The 16,591-nt window shown below is 49.6% G+C and overlaps 8 protein-coding genes across 8 annotated transcripts, besides 1 other annotated feature; 4 read left to right on the top strand and 4 right to left on the bottom strand.

The window, feature by feature from the left end:
- Positions 1 to 670: 670 nt before the first annotated feature.
- FPSE_07189 (uncharacterized protein) lies at positions 671 to 3,365 on the top strand (the record flags this gene model as incomplete). The annotated part of the gene is made up of 5 exons (XM_009260307.1): positions 671 to 844; positions 897 to 912; positions 977 to 1,258; positions 1,310 to 1,377; positions 1,422 to 3,365. 5 exons carry the CDS (start codon positions 671 to 673, stop codon positions 3,363 to 3,365), a joined length of 2,484 nt encoding a protein of 827 aa, XP_009258582.1.
- A 190-nt stretch (positions 3,366 to 3,555) lies between these two features.
- On the bottom strand, positions 3,556 to 4,410 carry FPSE_07190 (uncharacterized protein; the record flags this gene model as incomplete). Its single annotated transcript, XM_009260308.1, has 4 exons — positions 3,556 to 3,897; positions 3,952 to 3,987; positions 4,035 to 4,131; positions 4,220 to 4,410. 4 exons carry the CDS (start codon positions 4,408 to 4,410, stop codon positions 3,556 to 3,558), a joined length of 666 nt encoding a protein of 221 aa, XP_009258583.1.
- Positions 4,411 to 4,738: 328 nt separating this feature from the next.
- Positions 4,739 to 4,762: a microsatellite.
- A 217-nt stretch (positions 4,763 to 4,979) lies between these two features.
- On the bottom strand, positions 4,980 to 5,453 carry FPSE_07191 (uncharacterized protein; the record flags this gene model as incomplete). Its single annotated transcript, XM_009260309.1, has 3 exons — positions 4,980 to 5,132; positions 5,200 to 5,347; positions 5,407 to 5,453. 3 exons carry the CDS (start codon positions 5,451 to 5,453, stop codon positions 4,980 to 4,982), a joined length of 348 nt encoding a protein of 115 aa, XP_009258584.1.
- Positions 5,454 to 5,809: 356 nt separating this feature from the next.
- Positions 5,810 to 6,602, top strand: FPSE_07192 (uncharacterized protein; the record flags this gene model as incomplete). Its single annotated transcript, XM_009260310.1, has 4 exons — positions 5,810 to 5,867; positions 5,948 to 6,074; positions 6,126 to 6,434; positions 6,491 to 6,602. The coding sequence occupies 4 exons, from the start codon at positions 5,810 to 5,812 to the stop codon at positions 6,600 to 6,602; spliced, it is 606 nt and encodes a 201-aa protein (XP_009258585.1).
- A 343-nt stretch (positions 6,603 to 6,945) lies between these two features.
- On the bottom strand, positions 6,946 to 9,066 carry FPSE_07193 (uncharacterized protein; the record flags this gene model as incomplete). Its single annotated transcript, XM_009260311.1, has 3 exons — positions 6,946 to 8,615; positions 8,667 to 8,745; positions 8,797 to 9,066. 3 exons carry the CDS (start codon positions 9,064 to 9,066, stop codon positions 6,946 to 6,948), a joined length of 2,019 nt encoding a protein of 672 aa, XP_009258586.1.
- Positions 9,067 to 9,427: 361 nt separating this feature from the next.
- FPSE_07194 (uncharacterized protein) lies at positions 9,428 to 10,014 on the top strand (the record flags this gene model as incomplete). Its single annotated transcript, XM_009260312.1, has 2 exons — positions 9,428 to 9,638; positions 9,692 to 10,014. The coding sequence occupies 2 exons, from the start codon at positions 9,428 to 9,430 to the stop codon at positions 10,012 to 10,014; spliced, it is 534 nt and encodes a 177-aa protein (XP_009258587.1).
- A 10-nt stretch (positions 10,015 to 10,024) lies between these two features.
- Positions 10,025 to 11,184, bottom strand: FPSE_07195 (uncharacterized protein; the record flags this gene model as incomplete). Its single annotated transcript, XM_009260313.1, has 3 exons — positions 10,025 to 10,693; positions 10,741 to 11,066; positions 11,121 to 11,184. The coding sequence occupies 3 exons, from the start codon at positions 11,182 to 11,184 to the stop codon at positions 10,025 to 10,027; spliced, it is 1,059 nt and encodes a 352-aa protein (XP_009258588.1).
- Positions 11,185 to 11,737: 553 nt separating this feature from the next.
- FPSE_07196 (uncharacterized protein) lies at positions 11,738 to 16,531 on the top strand (the record flags this gene model as incomplete). The annotated part of the gene is made up of 3 exons (XM_009260314.1): positions 11,738 to 12,030; positions 12,081 to 14,986; positions 15,171 to 16,531. 3 exons carry the CDS (start codon positions 11,738 to 11,740, stop codon positions 16,529 to 16,531), a joined length of 4,560 nt encoding a protein of 1,519 aa, XP_009258589.1.
- Positions 16,532 to 16,591: the final 60 nt, after the last annotated feature.

Here is a 16,591-nt window from a genome sequence, read left to right as displayed (position 1 = left end):
CTGGTAGCTTTGATATTGGTCCGTGGTAGAGGTCAAAGTTGGAGATACAGGGGTACAATAGAGGGAGGTGAGGGTCAGGAGAATGACGGAGTCAAATGAAAGTTTATTTGATACCAAAGCCTTTAATGAGCTGAATCTTGGCATGATATCGAACAATAGTAGAGCCTGGGCCACTAAACTTACCTCAATTACTTAAATTATGCAGTTCAATAACCAGAGACAATATCAGGGGCTAGGTGACGCTGGAGTCTTTAACAGTTGAATAGAGGCCAATAAGAGGGAGAGAATTAAGAACGACTATTGTTCTGCTTAGACTCGGCACCCGGTAAGAATCGAAGTCGAATGCTGTACTCTGTATATGGAATTATCATCCAAAAAGGTCAAGACATATGCAAAGAAAGTTGGATGAGACGCGACGCTGCAACCACTAAACGCGGTTTTTGTGGCTAAAGCTTAAGCCACATATTGGTATCAGTCAGCCTCCCTGTTGCGACCATTCCATTGTACCTATGACACTTTCGATAGAGCAACCTTTGCAAAAGAGAATTCTCTGAAAAGAAACAACGCTTCCGTTCACTTTGACAGCACCTTTAACCCCTCGATTTCTCAGTTCCGAGTTGTGCGACTTCAGAACCACCCGCCGAGCGACAATGGTCGCCTTGCCCGAGCCATGAACGTGCGACAATCATCTTTCAGCTTGGCCCCTCCTGGACCCGAGAGACGTCCCTCCGTAGTATCACGTCTGTCGTCCGTCTTTTCCAATGCAGATCGAGAGGCGGGGACCGCTACATCTACAGGGGCGGGCCTCATAGAGGAGGAGATTGCCGAGATTAAGAGATATGAAGTGAGTCGGACATGCGCCAGATGTACCGTCTCCACGCTAACCAATGGGCTAGGACTTTACGACAATAGGTATGCGCACATTTCACGACCGATCACGAATGGCGATCCCCAATACTAATAACGTACGTGGCAGACTGGGTCCAAGACGCTGCTCGCGAGCAAGCAAAGCGTAAGGTGCGGAGGAAGCAAGCAGCGGGCCTCTACGACAAAGGACAACCTGGCTGGCGATATCAGCTATGGAAGAGTTATGATGCGGCGCAAGCCTGGATTGTGGTTACCATCATTGGTGTTGCGATTGGGTTGAACGCGGCGCTTCTGAACATCATCACAGAATGGCTCTCTGATGTCAAGATGGGTTACTGTGAGACTGGGTTTTATTTGAACGAGAACTTTTGCTGTTGGGGAGAAGGCAATGGTATACTATTGTCCTTGCAATATATTATTCAACGACACTAACAGGAGACAGGATGCGATCAATGGCACAGGTGGACTGGTTTCGAGCCTTTGAATTATTTCGTATACCTCGTCTTTGCGGTAAGTTGTCTTTTGCCTCATTGCGCCAGCATCTAACGAGATAGACCATATTTGCTTGTGTCGCTGGCACGTTAGTCAAGTCGTTTGCACCATATGCTGCTGGGTCTGGTATTTCCGAGATCAAGTGTATTATTGCCGGATTCGTTATGAAAGGTTTCCTTGGCTGGTGGACTTTGATCATCAAATCTATCTGCCTACCTCTGGCCATCGCATCTGGCCTGTCGGTTGGTAAAGAAGGCCCCAGTGTGCACTACGCTGTGTGTACGGGAAATGTCATCTCTCGACTCTTCGACAAGTATAAGCGCAATGCTTCCAAGACTAGGGAGTTCTTGAGTGCTTCAGCCGCTGCTGGTGTTGCTGTTGCTTTCGGCAGTCCTATTGGCGGCGTCCTCTTCTCTCTTGAAGAGATGTCTAACCAGTTTCCTCTCAAGACCCTTTGGCGCAGTTATTTCTGCGCCTTGGTGGCAACGGCTGTTCTTGCTGCTATGAACCCCTTCCGAACTGGTCAATTAGTCATGTTCCAAGTCGAGTATAAAAACGACTGGCATTTCTTTGAGTTGCTTTTCTATGTCTTGATTGGTATCTTTGGAGGTCTCTATGGAGCCTTTGTGATCAAGTGGAATTTGAGGGTTCAGTCCTTCCGCAAGAGGTATTTAAAGGATTATGCTGTCCTCGAGGCAACTCTATTAGCAGCTGGCACTGCCATTATTGCTTACCCCAACGCTTTTTTGAGGATCGACATGACGGAAAGTATGGAGATGCTCTTCTCCGAGTGCGGTCATGGAGAATCGTACCATGGCCTCTGCGAGCCTGGCAAACGGTGGTGGAACATTACCTCACTATTCCTAGCTACTTTCCTGCGACTATTCCTTGTCATTCTGTCTTATGGATGCAAGGTCCCGGCCGGTATCTTTGTTCCTTCCATGGCGGTTGGCGCATCCTTTGGAAGAATGGTTGGTATTATTGTCCAAGCTATTCACGAGGCCAATCCTACCAGCGTCTTCTTCTCCGCATGCAAGCCAGACGAGCCTTGTATCACGCCCGGCACATATGCCCTACTTGGTGCTGCCGCCGCGCTGAGCGGCATCATGCATATCACCATTTCTGTGGTGGTCATTATGTTTGAGCTTACCGGTGTTCTCAATTACATTCTCCCAACAATGATTGTTGTCGGTGTCACCAAGGCTGTCAGCGAGTTGTTTGGCAAGGGAGGCATTGCTGATAGGATGATATGGTTCAGCGGGATGCCGTTCCTTGACAGTAAAGAGGAACATAATTTTGGCGTACCCGTTTCGGCAGTCATGAGGACTTCGGTTGTGTCAATGCCTGTTCATGGACTGACCCTAGGTGAAGTCCAGCGTCTTCTTGCTGACGACCGATATCAAGGCTTCCCCGTAGTGGAAGATAAGCACACCAAGGTTCTTATCGGCTACATCGGCAGCATAGAATTGCGCTATGCTATTGACAAAATGAGTAGAACATCACCTTTGTCCGAGACGTCAAAGTGTACGTTTGCACCATCATCGTCAAACCTGTCAACTACGTCGCTCCATGGCGACTCATCGCATTCCTCGACTCTCGACTTCAGTAGATATGTCGACTCAACACCAGTCACAGCTCATCCAAGATTACCCCTGGAAACCGTCATGGAACTGTTTCAAAAGATCGGCCCTCGTGTTATCCTCATAGAATACCATGGCAAGCTCACTGGTCTTGTGACAGTCAAAGATTGCCTGAGATATCAGTTCAAGGTTGAAGCAGCCGAGAACCCCAAGGATAACCACCGCATGGAAGAAGGACAAGAACAACTGTGGAACCTCCTCCTTAGGGCCGGCAACTGGTTCTCTTGCAGAGTTTCGAGATACTCTGGGGGTCGGATACGCTTGGGTAGCACCTCTGGTGATGAACGACCCCTGGCCAGAGGGCAGATCCTGGATGGTGACGAAGAAGTGCTGGACGAAGGCGTCGAGCTGGAGAGCCGACGATAGATGTACGATTTTGTGCTTATCAGCTTGTGATATTTAAACTATAGAGATGCGCATGATATGCTGGCGTTTTGGACCTTGAATCTATTTTATGTAGCCAAATACTTCTACTAAATCAAACAAGCTACGTATATTGACCCGCATCATGTCTAGGTCTGCAAACATTGCTGGCCTGCCTGCCTGCCAAGTGACACTATCGTGTCCTCTCGTCTGACACTCTTCCCAAATCAATGATATCTTCATCTTCATCTTCATCCCTCCTCTGCTCTTCCTCATCTTCTGTTGGAATGGGTACATAACTTGGCCGCTCAGCCACGGCAGCAGCACCAGCATCCTTAGTCTCATCCTTTCGTCCTACAATAACATTTCCTGCGACAAGGAGTGCGGCACCCGCCCACCACAGCGGCGGTAGAACCTCTGAGAAGATTAAAGCGCCCAGCACAGCAGTGACCATAAAGTTGGTTGAAGTGTTCAGGATGGATACCTGCGTAGTAGATGTGCCGCGTGCAAGAGCTTTTGTGAAGAGTGTCCACATCTAAGATAGTGAGTAGATGTGCTATAGCGATTGGGGTTTATGAAGATGACTTACCACACCATTAAATGTGAGGTTGAGAACAAAGAATGACTATCAGAGTTAGTAAAAGATTGGTTAGGAGCTGAAAGTAAACTTACGCCTCGAACTAGATATTCGACAATATCCTTATGAGAAGAGAGGCCGATGAGGCTAGCAATACCATTGGATAGGTTCGTAGTAAGTTGTGTCGTTGTCCTGAAGTCATGTTTAGCTACTAAGTCTCCCACTGCCAATATAAAATGTCCTCTCAGTTTGTGATGTATTCGACATCTTCAAGACTTACAATTTGGCAAAAACACCATTGAACGCTGCACAAGCACCGCTAGCAACAGCAAAGAACATCCATTGCGACCGTAGACTCCAGTTACTAGGCATTGGCATTGTAGACGCTGATTCGCTCTTCAGAGACGAAGGAGGAGAGGTTCCAGGTTCAGAAGCTGCTGCTGTTGCTGCTGTTTGGCGTTTACGAACCATGATTACCGGACAGTTCGGAAGCTTTAGCTTGGTGATGAGATCGCAACGGCCCCTGATGATGATGGGTGAGGGACTTGGCAGGCTTGTTAGAGGCTGGGGAGTGGTCTTTTAGTGGGGGATAGGCTCTGGTTGAGAGGCGCTTCAAGGAACACCTTATCACTCAAATCCGGGGAAATGAATAAAGAATCCTGCATGCAGCGTCAGGATTAGAGCTTAATTAATGAAGAGATAAATAAGTCAAATATCATAATGTCATTCTTAGGTATTTCTGTCTTAGCAATGCGTCCAACGAGCCTGTCTTTGCGTGTGCTGAGCTCCGTATCTTATGCCACCACCACCACCACCACCACCAATATTGCGTTCATGTTGTTAAAAGAGAATAGCCATATCCGAGACGCCACCCAATGCTAATAAACCAATCTTTCGGTAGTTGCCCAATCTTTGACTGCTGTATACCCGCATTCTCGTAGCCCGTGATCGGTGATCATTGGACGTGAGATTTGTTAATCTCATCGTTACCTTTTGCGCTTCCGAGTATTGCTTCTTCCACCATTACTCATTGACATGTCCTATTGTCCTTCGCCAGGCTTCTTGGCATTGCAGCTGACAATCTTGACCTTGTTCGCCGTGATAGACTGGCTTCCGCTATCCATCTTGAATGTCACGTTCTTTATTAGAAAAGTCCAGACTTCATCGCAGAATCGGTACGTATCGAGGCTTCCCTGTGCGGGCAATGATGGTAAGTACTGTTTTAGACACGAGCGCCGAGCACCGGAGCTGTGTGCTTACCTTGAATTGAAGACGGGCCTTGACGTTCTTCTGAAGTGCCTCAGTGATAGCTTGATCAAAGTTGCCTAAGATCTTCATAGCGAGCTGGGGGTTGATGCGTTCTTCACTGATGAGATCATCGAGCGTGTCTGTCAGAGCGAGACCGATGCTGGAAGGGACCATGTTAGTTAAGCTATCGCAAAGCAGCGTACGGCGGTGTCGCAATACCTGCTTCGTCGGTAAAGCTCGTAGAAAGACTGCGCTCCGGTAGCCATGATACCGGTTTGATTTTGCGGGTATGAAAATAATTCTGGTTAATCAATTGTTAATTCGGCTTCAGATGGTTAAGTGTTTATCAAAGGCAAGGTTCATGAGATATGACTGCCAGTGGAGGGAGTTGCGCAAGACGGGAATGACTAAGCGCCTCGTACCGCCACAGAGCAGCCTCGCATCATGTGACGTCGGTCCAGTCGCCAGTTGCCTGCTGGACACGCATCGCCTCTAGCTTCAAGGTAGTACCTCTAAACAGGAGCTCTTAGAAAGCTCAATAAGCCACCATCATCCGTCGCCCACCGTCATCAACAAAATCAACCCCCCGGATCGTCGATACAACAATTAGAACACCGTCGCAATGAGTCTATACTATGGAGTGGGCGGAATTGGGTCGTTCCTGACCATCGTTGGAGGCTGTACGCGATACCCATCCCCGAGAGGCGTTGCATAGTTGGAGATTTGATGTACCTTTGCTGACCATGACGCCGCCGTATAGATATGCTCTTCACCGGCAGCGGTGAGTCCTTCGATGTCGGCGCGTTCCTCGAGGCCGTTTCGCCTTATACCTGGGCTACACTGGGCATCGCCTTTTGTATCGGTCTCTCTGTTGTTGGCGCTGCATGGTGCGTATACCCTCATCGATCTGATACACGGCTCTAACGTCAATTCGTCAGGGGCATCTTCATTACCGGCTCATCGATTCTCGGTGGTGGTGTCAAGGCACCCCGCATCCGAACCAAGAACTTGATCTCCATTATCTTCTGTGAGGTCGTCGCCATCTACGGCGTCATCATGGCCATCGTCTTTTCCCAAAAGGTCGAGAACGTTTCAGGCGCCGATCTCTACGCCGCCGAATCTTACTACACTGGATATGCCCTCTTCTGGTCTGGTATCACTGTCGGCATGTGCAACCTCATCTGCGGTGTCGCTGTTGGTATCAACGGAAGTGGTGCTGCTCTGGCTGATGCTGCCGATCCCTCTCTGTAAGTCATATATCCTACGTCGCCGCATATTGGTCTCTTCTCTAACACCTTTGCAGCTTCGTCAAGATTCTGGTCATTGAGATCTTCAGCTCAGTGCTCGGCCTGTTCGGTCTTATCATCGGCCTCCTGGTTTCCAGCAAGGCCCCTGCCTTTGGCGAGAAGAAATAAACCTATCACCCACAATAGAGATCCATCGAGTCCGGCAGCCTTGCTGTCGGCATCAACACTTGTGTGTTCCAAAAGAGACGGAGCGCGTATATGCATTGCGCCAATAATACTTGGTCAGGCGTTTGGAAGATTGGCTCGGGAGGACGTGTTTTGGCTGTATCAGTATCAGTACCAGTATCATTTGAAGACGAAGGTGTATATCACGACGTGGGATTTGAATTATATGTTACTCAAGATTAGGATGTCATCAAGGCTTCTGCATTGTATGATTTGATCGATTGCAAGTTGTTATGACAGCGAATACCTAGTTTGCGCCTTTTCGACCTTTGTCATCGTTGATGTTTCAAGCAGCTTGGACAGCATTCAATAGTAGGACCTCAACCTTTGAACCCTTTTCCAGCTTACCCTTCCCGCTTGGTAGTATAACTAAGGCGTTGGCTGACCTCATACTGCCAACCTTGGAACTTCGTTGACCGCCAGTGCTTGTTGCCGAAAGGAGTCCGTCTTTACCAACTGTCACCACAGCACGGTGATACTCGGGCCTAGGGTCCAGAGGGAAATCGTGCGAGATAACGGCTGGAACTCTTGGCAGGCCTACAGTAGAGGCACCAGACAGCTTGTGGAGTGACGGAAGCACAAACAGGTGGAAGGTAACTAGAGCAGACGCTGGGTTACCAGGTAGTGAAAAGATAGCCTTGGTAACTCGCTGTCCCGAGTTATCCTTGACGGGAACCGTAGCAAAGGTAGTCGGCTTTCCAGGCTTCATGGCAACTCGACCAAAGTGGATTGTGCCACCCAGAGAACGCTCGATCGTTGGCTTGAGGAGATCCAACTCGCCCATGGACACGCCGCCAGTAGTAATGAGTAGATCTGCGCGACGAAGCCCATCGCGAAGAGTCTCTTCCAGCGTACCAGGCTTGTCGCTGGCAATACCTAGATCCACAACCTCATAACCCCATTCTCTGGCGGCGGACATCAGAGTGATTCGGTTTGTGTCGCGAACTTCGCCCAGCTTCAGGTCTCCTGGACGATTGTACTCGACAATCTCATCGCCCGTCGAAAGAATGGCTACCACTGGACGTCGATAAATCTTGGCCTCTGAGACTCCTACAGACGCAAGTAGGCCTATTTCACCACCAACACCACTGATGGTCTCGCCCTTGTTAAGAATGACGGTGCCTTCCTTCACATCGCTGCCGACTTCGCGGATGTTTTCGCCCTCCTTAACACCCTCCACTTGGATTTCTACTTCCTTCTCCTCCTTTCCATCATCTGACATTGTTTTGAGTACGGTATCCTCCACCATGACAACAGTAGTGGCGCCTGGAGGCAAAGGGGCACCAGTAGTAATTCTGGCCAGCTCTCCTTCCTTCAAAGCACCAATCTCCCCCGGTGCTGCATGAGATATGGCCGTAACGGGGAAGACTCCCTTCAGCTGGCCATCTTTGGGTGCTACGACAGCATATCCATCGACGATACTGGCGCGGAACGCAGGTACGTTCTCTTTGGCTTCTACACCTTCGGCCAAAACTGAGTTCACAATTGACTGGTCGACTGAGGCAGTAACAACCTCGGGTCCAGGGGTATGCTGTTCGATCAATGCCAGCGCTTCTTCAACTAGAAGCATGGGATAAGGTGACTCCCGGTATCGACGAGACGGTCCAAGTGCAGGGTCGTTAGATAAGGTAGTTCCCGGCTTTGTATGTCTGACAAGATTCCCATGACTGTGTCCGTGTCCAGAGCCATGATTATGGCTGTGATGATGGTGACCGCATCCGTGGCCGGAGGCTGGAGGCTGCTCGTTCTTACTTGAAATGCCAGCTTCGGCCTCTAGTTTCTTGACTCCCCCAGAGTGGATGGCTCTAGAATTACCACCGGCCGCTTGAATACATGCATGAGGTAGTGTCTTGATGATCGCCTGAAGGTTCTCCTTGGCGCCCTTGGGCGAGCCAGGTAAGGTGACAATAATGGTTGAGTTACGCACTCCGGCGGCTGGACGAGACATCATTGCAACTTTTTATTGTCAGTGTAGGCTAAAATAAGAACAGCAGTGGCATGGCTTACATGGTGTGACCGTGAGAGAAGCAGCCAGCATGCCATGCACGAGGCCTGGTGCTTGCTTGTGCAGTAGGGGAGTCACTGCCTGAACAAATTGTTACCTTGATTGGTCTCAATCATCTGAAATAGAACTAACCTCAGGAGTAGAATCGCCAGTTGCAAAACCAGTTCCACCAGTTGTAACAACGAGGTTGATGCTATCCGAGCCATCAGTCCAGGCGGTTATCTGGCGTTGGATTGCAAGTACATCATCAGTGACAATCTTTGTATCATGAACTTCCCATTTCCCTTCTCCCTCGTCTTTCAGCACTTGTGTAAGTATAGGGCCTGAAGCATCAGCAGAGGCATCTTTAGCTGCTGTCGTTGAGACAATAAGAAGAGCTGCCTTGAGGGGGCCGGAAGCCATAATCGTATTGGGCAATTGAGTAAGAATAAATATTATTATCAACCACTGAAACTTTTCGCTGTCCAATGACAGAGTATAAGGTCCAATATATACCTAGACACAGTATCATATGTAGGTATGGTGAGATATAACTGGTACTGAATAATGATTGACTTCATCAACTGATAGCGGCGGGGAAGTGAGCTCTCAGTTGCTACGGCCCCACTAACCCGGTCATGGTGGAACTCACTCATGCCGAATATCGTTAACTTTACGGACATGCAACCCAAATTCTTCATCCAGTCACAAGCTTTTATTTACTTGATCTCTCAACTACAACCATCACCAGTAACACAACACATTATACTAGAATTCGTTCAAAATGGTGCGCATAAAAGAGAGATATCTTCTTGTCAACATCGTTTATCCGCCAGACCCTGCAACAGCTGCAAAATCAAATTTGCCAGACTCGGTCCTCCATCACCAGCCAACTATCGAAAAGCTGTCTCCCGGCGCTCTAATCAAGGGTATCAGAGCTGAAGTCGCGTCACTATACGGTGACTATGGATCTGGAGCACTGATGAACTGCTCTGGTGAGTGATACACGGCAATCTCAAAGCGCGTTGCATTACTGACATGGCTTAAGTGAAATACCTTTCGTTGGCAACGTCAACTTTTATCCTCAAATGTTCAAGAGCTCATTATCAAATGCTCTGGTCCACATTGACATTTATGGATCATGTTCCTGTGAAAGACGGCAGATCTTGCATCTTTCGTGTTGTGCGCGTCAGTGGAACAATTCGCAAAGCTGAAGATGAGGCTATTCGCCAGGCCAAGAGGCTCATCCTCGCCGCTCAAGAAGAAACTGACCCCAAGTCCTCGTTCAGTTCTTTACGTAACCAGGACGAAATGGTCCTCGACATCAACGACGCGTCAAGCGACGAGGAAATGGACGATGCAGATGGTTGAACGGGTATCATTACTTTCTAACTACTTTGATCCCACTATCTTTGGGCACCGTCATGTCACCAAAATCAGGATCCATGCCACCTGTCGGCGCAGGAGGTGGCTGTGATTGCTCCATCTCCATGGCTTGTTCTTCCTGGATGCGCGCCTGTTCTTCTTCGGCCTCGCGCTCCATTTGATCATATTCCACTTTTTGGTCGATCCAGCGCTCTTGGATGTCCTGCACCCCCAACATGGACGACTCGTTCCTCATGGCAACTGACCAGACTGTATCATTGGCTCCTTCGGCACTACCGAAGACGTATCCGCCGGCACGGTCAATGACACGGAGGATATGCATCATACTTTTCTTGTTCTCGACAGCCAGGACTTCATAGCGCACCAGACCGTAGCTCTCGATCAGATTCGCGATCGCCTCGTTGAGCTTGCCAAATTTCTCACTCCTGAGAGCGGGCGACTCGGTCTCAAGATGGGGTGTCAAATATGTAAGGTCGTCCACGTCTGTATAGTAATCGAGGTTGAAGGGGAGTTCGTCGTAGTCGGCGACTTTGTCGATCTTGGAGAGAATATTTATGTGTGGCATATCCATCTGGATCATCGCACGAAGGGAGAGGAGGACGTTCGATACGTATAACGACGGTTGCGTGAGGCAGAAGGAGTCGGAGAGGTGGACAGAAACAAGCTATCAACGATCAGTCAGTGCAATCTCGAACAGCGGAAGCGACCAACCCTGAATCCAATCTTCTGGAGCTTGTAGAATATGTTTCGCAAGGAGTTGTGGTGTGTATATAGTTCCACTTGTCCCGGACAGTCGAAAAGAATATAGTCTTCGCTGAATTCTTTCAGTCCTTCTTCCAACCACTCGAAATTGTGTTCCAACTCTTCGAGGGCATACAGGATGCCACCATTAGGACCTAATTTATCATCTTTCATAATCTCTTCGAGCTTAATCAAACTGCGAATGTCGAGAGCTGCAGGGTAGTTGGTATGATCGTTGGCAGGATCGAGATTGACGACTGAACAGGCTCGCCCAATGGCGCCTAGGAACTGGTGCACTTGACCGGTCAGCTGTACTGTTGTATAGGAAATGTTTGTGTCGGAATACTCACTGCCATCACAGTATGTACTCTTTCCACAGCCCGGACTACCGAGAACGAGTTGCGCGAAAGGCATCTCGAAAGCTATCGCAAGATGTTGTTAAGCTCGATCGCACATTATCAAGCAGGAGACGAAGTCTGAATAGCGGTAGCTTGGCGAGACAACAGACTTTTACCGTCTGTTTGCTACACCAAAAGTTACTACGATATTCTTCTCGTAGTAACTGAGACACTTGACGTAAAATACCGAGGATATGATTTATCCAAGCCCAACCAACTGTTAAAAGCAATGAAAAGTGACGGTACAAACGGATAGCCCCTCCACCCACTCTAGGCTCATGCCTGTCCGGAGCAAATTCAGCGCCTCAGTCACTGAACCCTCAGTGAGGTGGGGTAGAATCGTTCAGCCAATCCTCGGCACCCAAAGCTCCCCTGTAGCTCCGCACTCAATCACAAGCTAAAAGCTTGCGCGCGCAGGAAATGCAGTCACGCTTTCTTTTTTTCCTTTCCCATGTTCTTAAAACCTCGTCACCTCCAAATCTCTCCCTTCCTCCAAATTCCCTCCGCTTCCACGCGGTTCTTTTCTACAGGATGCAACGCTATGATGCGCAGCATCTTCATCATCAGCCATGGCATCTGATCCGTCAAACGCCGCTCAAATGGCCGGCGACGTCGCTGAGACTGTCGCCCATGCCCTCAGCTTCAGCAGCTCCCCTCCCTCCGCGATGAGCACAATGCCTGCCGTCATCGTCCATGAGCCTTACACATGGTTTGGCCTCTTTGGGTGGCTGATTCTATCTATATTGCACATTACATCGACTATCCTTTATTGGGTGATCCGGATTGCGACTATCAATGTCCCTTCCTTCTTATTCCACTTGTTCTCCACAAGTTGGACCGTTACCATGAATGCCACCACGCTGTATGTCATCCGATGTACTCTGTTGGCTTTCAGCTCTAACAGTCGTGTAGCATGTTCATCATGGCAGCTGTCGTGTCGGCCGTCAGTTGGGTTGTGAGATATCGCATCCTCAACATGTACTCTCGTCTGCCTCCAGAGCCCCAACGCAAAGAGCCGGAGATCGACCTTTTCCCGGATACTCACGAGGGTGGTTCCAAGTCGGGATTGGCAAACTATTTGGACGAGTTCTTGAGTGCCATCAAAATCTTTGGCTACCTGGAGCGACCTGTCTTTCACGAGTTGACTCGAAGCATGCAAACGCGAAAGCTCATTGCAGGGGAGACCATCAACCTCGAAGAAGAAAAGGGCTTCTGTATTGTCGTCGATGGATTGGTTGAGATTTTTGTCAAATCAAACCGAAGCCCACGCGCTGCCGCCGCCTCTCGAGGGCACCTTGATCTGGACTCGTCCGACGAGGATGATGACGCTCCTGGTCAACAGACATATCAACTCTTGACAGAAGTTCGCAACGGAGCCCCCATGTCGTCACTGTTTTCCATCATGTCTCTTTTTACAGAGGATGTTAGGCTACAGCCAAACGAAGAGAACGAGGATCCTTCTTTGCATCCCGCCAAGAGCAGTGGTCTTCGCCATCCAACTTTTGAGAAACCGAACCTGTCTATGCCTGGCACGCCTCACAATCATCATGAATTTGAGGCAGATGAGAAGGAGCCGGAAGGTCTGGGTGTTTCTGGTATAGAAACTGAACACACTGCCATTCCACCTATCTCACTGGATGGCTCCACTCCCCCTCCTCGGCCCACTAGGCCGCCTATGCCATCAAGAGCAACATCCGGCTCGGCGCATCCAGACATTATTGCTCGCGCCACGGTTGATACCACGATTGCCATTATTCCTGCGAGTGCTTTCAGGAGGCTTATCAAGATCTATCCAAAGGCTACCGCACACATCGTCCACGTCATTCTCTCCAGATTCCAGAGAGTCACTCTCGCACAGGCCTTCAACTATCTGGGCTTGACCAGTGAGGTACTGCAGACGGAGAAGAGCATGATTAAGTACACCATGTGTCAGCTCCCCAACATCTTACGAGGTGATGCACTGGAGCGTCTCAAGGAGAAGTTCAAGCGGGAACGTGAACGCAGTGAGGAGGAAGATGACACCAAGGGCATTGCACTACACAACTCGGCATCTACTCACCGGCGACGGTCTAGCACCGGACTGCGGAAGGAGGCCATGTTACAGTCAATGACAAAACTGAGAGGGACTTCAGTTGTTACAAGCACCATCGCGCCACCTCGTGAGCGAGCTTCGCCTCATACCCCGAGTCCTGGAGACTTACTGTCTAATACACAGTTGGCTGGTCGTGGGAGTTCGCGTGTTTCTCCAGCAGATCAACGAGCTGTCTCGGGAGCTTCGATGAGACGGCAGGGTGCCAATCCAAAGGATGATCGGTTCTTTAACGATCCCTTTGACTCGAGGAGACTAGGTCGCATGACTTTGGATCCACGAGAAACTGTCGACGAAGATAATCTCTTCCGTGCTTCTATCCTAGAGTGCATGTTCAAGTCACTTGGACTAGATACCAATGGAAGCGTGTCCCGCGAGCCAGAATCCATGGAGGGCTCCCCTAAGTTGGTTTCAGTCGATCATCGGCGGTCAAGGTTTGGAAACCAGAGCAATGCTTTTGGTTTCATGCCTCCCTACGATGGCTCTGTTGATGGCGACACGGAATCTGTGACATCAAACGGGACTGCCCTGCACGCCCCTGTTAGTGCCCATAACCTTGCCAACGACATGAAAGACGAGGTTGAGATTGTGTTTTTTCCCAAGGGCTCGGTCCTTGTAGAACAGGGAGAGCGAAACCCCGGTCTATACTATGTCGTTGATGGGTTCCTGGACATTGGCACGAGTAGCGAGGGTGATGCTCACAACATTCTCAAGTCCAGCGGGTTTGGCAAATCGCAGCAAGACCCATCATCGCCCGACCCGTCTGACATGGGATCATTTCCCACTTTGGCAAAGACTGAAGCTGCACGAGATCAAGCCGAGGTCGAGACACAACAGTCAACATCCAAGAAGCCCCGCCGCAGCATAGCTTTGGTCAAACCCGGCGGACTTGCTGGCTACATTGGCAGCGTCTCTTCATACCGATCCTTTATCGACGTTGTGGCCAAGACCGATGTGTATGTGGGCTTTTTGCCCCGAGCTTCACTTGAGCGCATCGTGGATCGTTATCCAATTGTTCTTCTCACGATGGCCAAGCGATTGACCAATATCCTGCCACGCCTGATCCTGCACATTGACTTTGCTCTGGAATGGGTCCAAGTCAATGCTGGACAGGTCCTCTTCCATGAAGCCGATGAAAGCGAAGCCATCTACATCGTTCTCAATGGGCGCTTGCGTATGGTCCAAGAACGCAAGGGCGGCAGTGGTGGTGTCACTGCTCTGGCTGAATATGGTCAAGGTGACAGTGTCGGTGAACTTGAGGTGCTCACGGAGACCGTCCGCCCAGGCACTCTACACGCTATTCGAGACACTGAGCTGGTGAAATTCCCTCGCACACTGTTCAACAGCTTGGCACAGGAACATCCCAACATCACGATCAAGATCTCAAAGATCATCGCATCCAGAATGAGGGCAATTGTTGATGATACATCCAAATTCTCCTCCAAGGACGCCAGTACCAGCCCCAAGACATTGATGCGAAAGTCGAACATGAATCTTCGAACAGTGGCAATCCTTCCTGTCACGGCTGGCGTGCCTGTTATTGAGTTTGGAAACCGTCTGATGAACGCCCTCGCTCAAGTTGGCCCAGCCAATGGTGCCACTTCCCTCAACCAGGCTGCTATTCTCAACCATCTCGGCAAGCATGCCTTTAACAAGATGGGAAAGCTGAGGCTTTCTCAATATCTTGCTGACTTGGAAGAAAAATACGGCCTGGTTGTTTATGTTGCAGGTAAGCAGTGACTCATCTCTTTTCTTTCTCAGCAACTCCCTTTATGATGATAAGATCACACATAGACTCCAGAGGCAAAGCCGATGTTGGTTCTATAACTCTAATTTTTTCCTGACTATGCCACATTACTACATGTTTTTGAACTCTTGTATGGACGCAGTAAGCTAACATCACGGTTCACTAGATACCAACGTCAACTCCCCATGGACGCAGACTTGTATCACGCAAGCAGATAGCATTCTCTTGGTGGGCCTTGCCGAAGGATCACCGGCAATTGGTGAGTACGAGCGCTTCATGCTTGGCATGAAGTCTACAGCTAGAAAGGTGCTGGTCCTGTTGCATGCCGAACGTTACTCTCGGCCTGGCCTCACACGTGCTTGGCTCCAGAATCGCATGTGGATCAATGGAGGTCATTGTCACATCCAAATGGCCTTTAGGACAAACCAGATACCAGTACATGCCCCAAAGAAACTCGGTCAAGCACTCAAGGAGCGTGTGCAGGTGTTGCAGGCCGAGATACAGAAATACACCTCACGCAAGGTGCATCATACTCCGTACTATTCGCCCGATTCGCCTTTCAAGGGAGATTTCCACCGCCTGGCACGACGGCTGTGTGGCAAATCAATTGGACTTGTACTTGGCGGAGGTGGTGCACGAGGTATCACCCAAATCGGTATCATCCGGGCCATGGAAGAGGCCGGAATCCCTATTGATCTGGTTGGGGGAACCTCAATTGGTGCCTTTGTGGGAGCCCTTTATGCTCGTCATGCGGATGTCGTGCCCATGTTCGGATTCGCCAAAAAGTTTGCTGGACGAATGGCCAGTCTTTGGCGTTTTGCTCTGGATTTGACTTATCCTTCCGCCTCGTACACTACAGGACACGAGTTCAACCGTGGCATTTTCAAAGCTCTTGGTGACACGCAAATGGAAGACTTCTGGCTTGAGTACTACTGCAACACAACTAACATCAGTAAGAGTCGGGCGGAGTTTCACACCAGTGGTTATGCCTGGAGGTATATCCGAGCCTCCATGTCCCTTGCCGGTTTGCTTCCACCTCTGTGCGACGAGGGCAGTATGCTACTTGATGGTGGCTACATTGACAATTTGACCGTGTCGCACATGAAGGGTCTTGGAGTTGACATAATCTTTGCTATCGACGTAGGTGCCTTGGATGATGATACACCGCAAACATATGGTGACTCGCTGTCTGGAGCGTGGGCGTTTGTCAATCGATGGAATCCGTTCTCGTCTCACCCGAACCCTCCAACCCTTGCGGAGATTCAGGGACGACTAGCATATGTGTCGAGCGTTGATGCTCTGGAACGTGCCAAGACTATGGCGGGATGCATTTATATGCGACCGCCGATTGATGACTATGGAACGCTCGACTTCCACAAGTTTGATGAACTGTACCAGCTGGGATACAAGTATGGACAAGAGTTTTTCAACAAGATGAAAGAGCAAGGAGTCTTGCCCTTGGTAGAAGAGACGGAGGCCAAGAAGGCGCTGAGACGCACGATGGCACCGCGACGAGCGAGTATCTGATCTGATTTTGTGTTTTCTGTAAACTTGAACTGGTGTGTTTCATGCTAGAGTAGATAGCAG

The sequence above is a fragment of the Fusarium pseudograminearum genome, chromosome 3, assembly GCF_000303195.2.
Source record: "Fusarium pseudograminearum CS3096 chromosome 3, whole genome shotgun sequence".
Taxonomy (NCBI): domain Eukaryota; kingdom Fungi; phylum Ascomycota; class Sordariomycetes; order Hypocreales; family Nectriaceae; genus Fusarium; species Fusarium pseudograminearum.
Note: the sequence above shows the minus strand (reverse complement) of the source record. Positions and strands in the feature narration are given on the sequence as shown.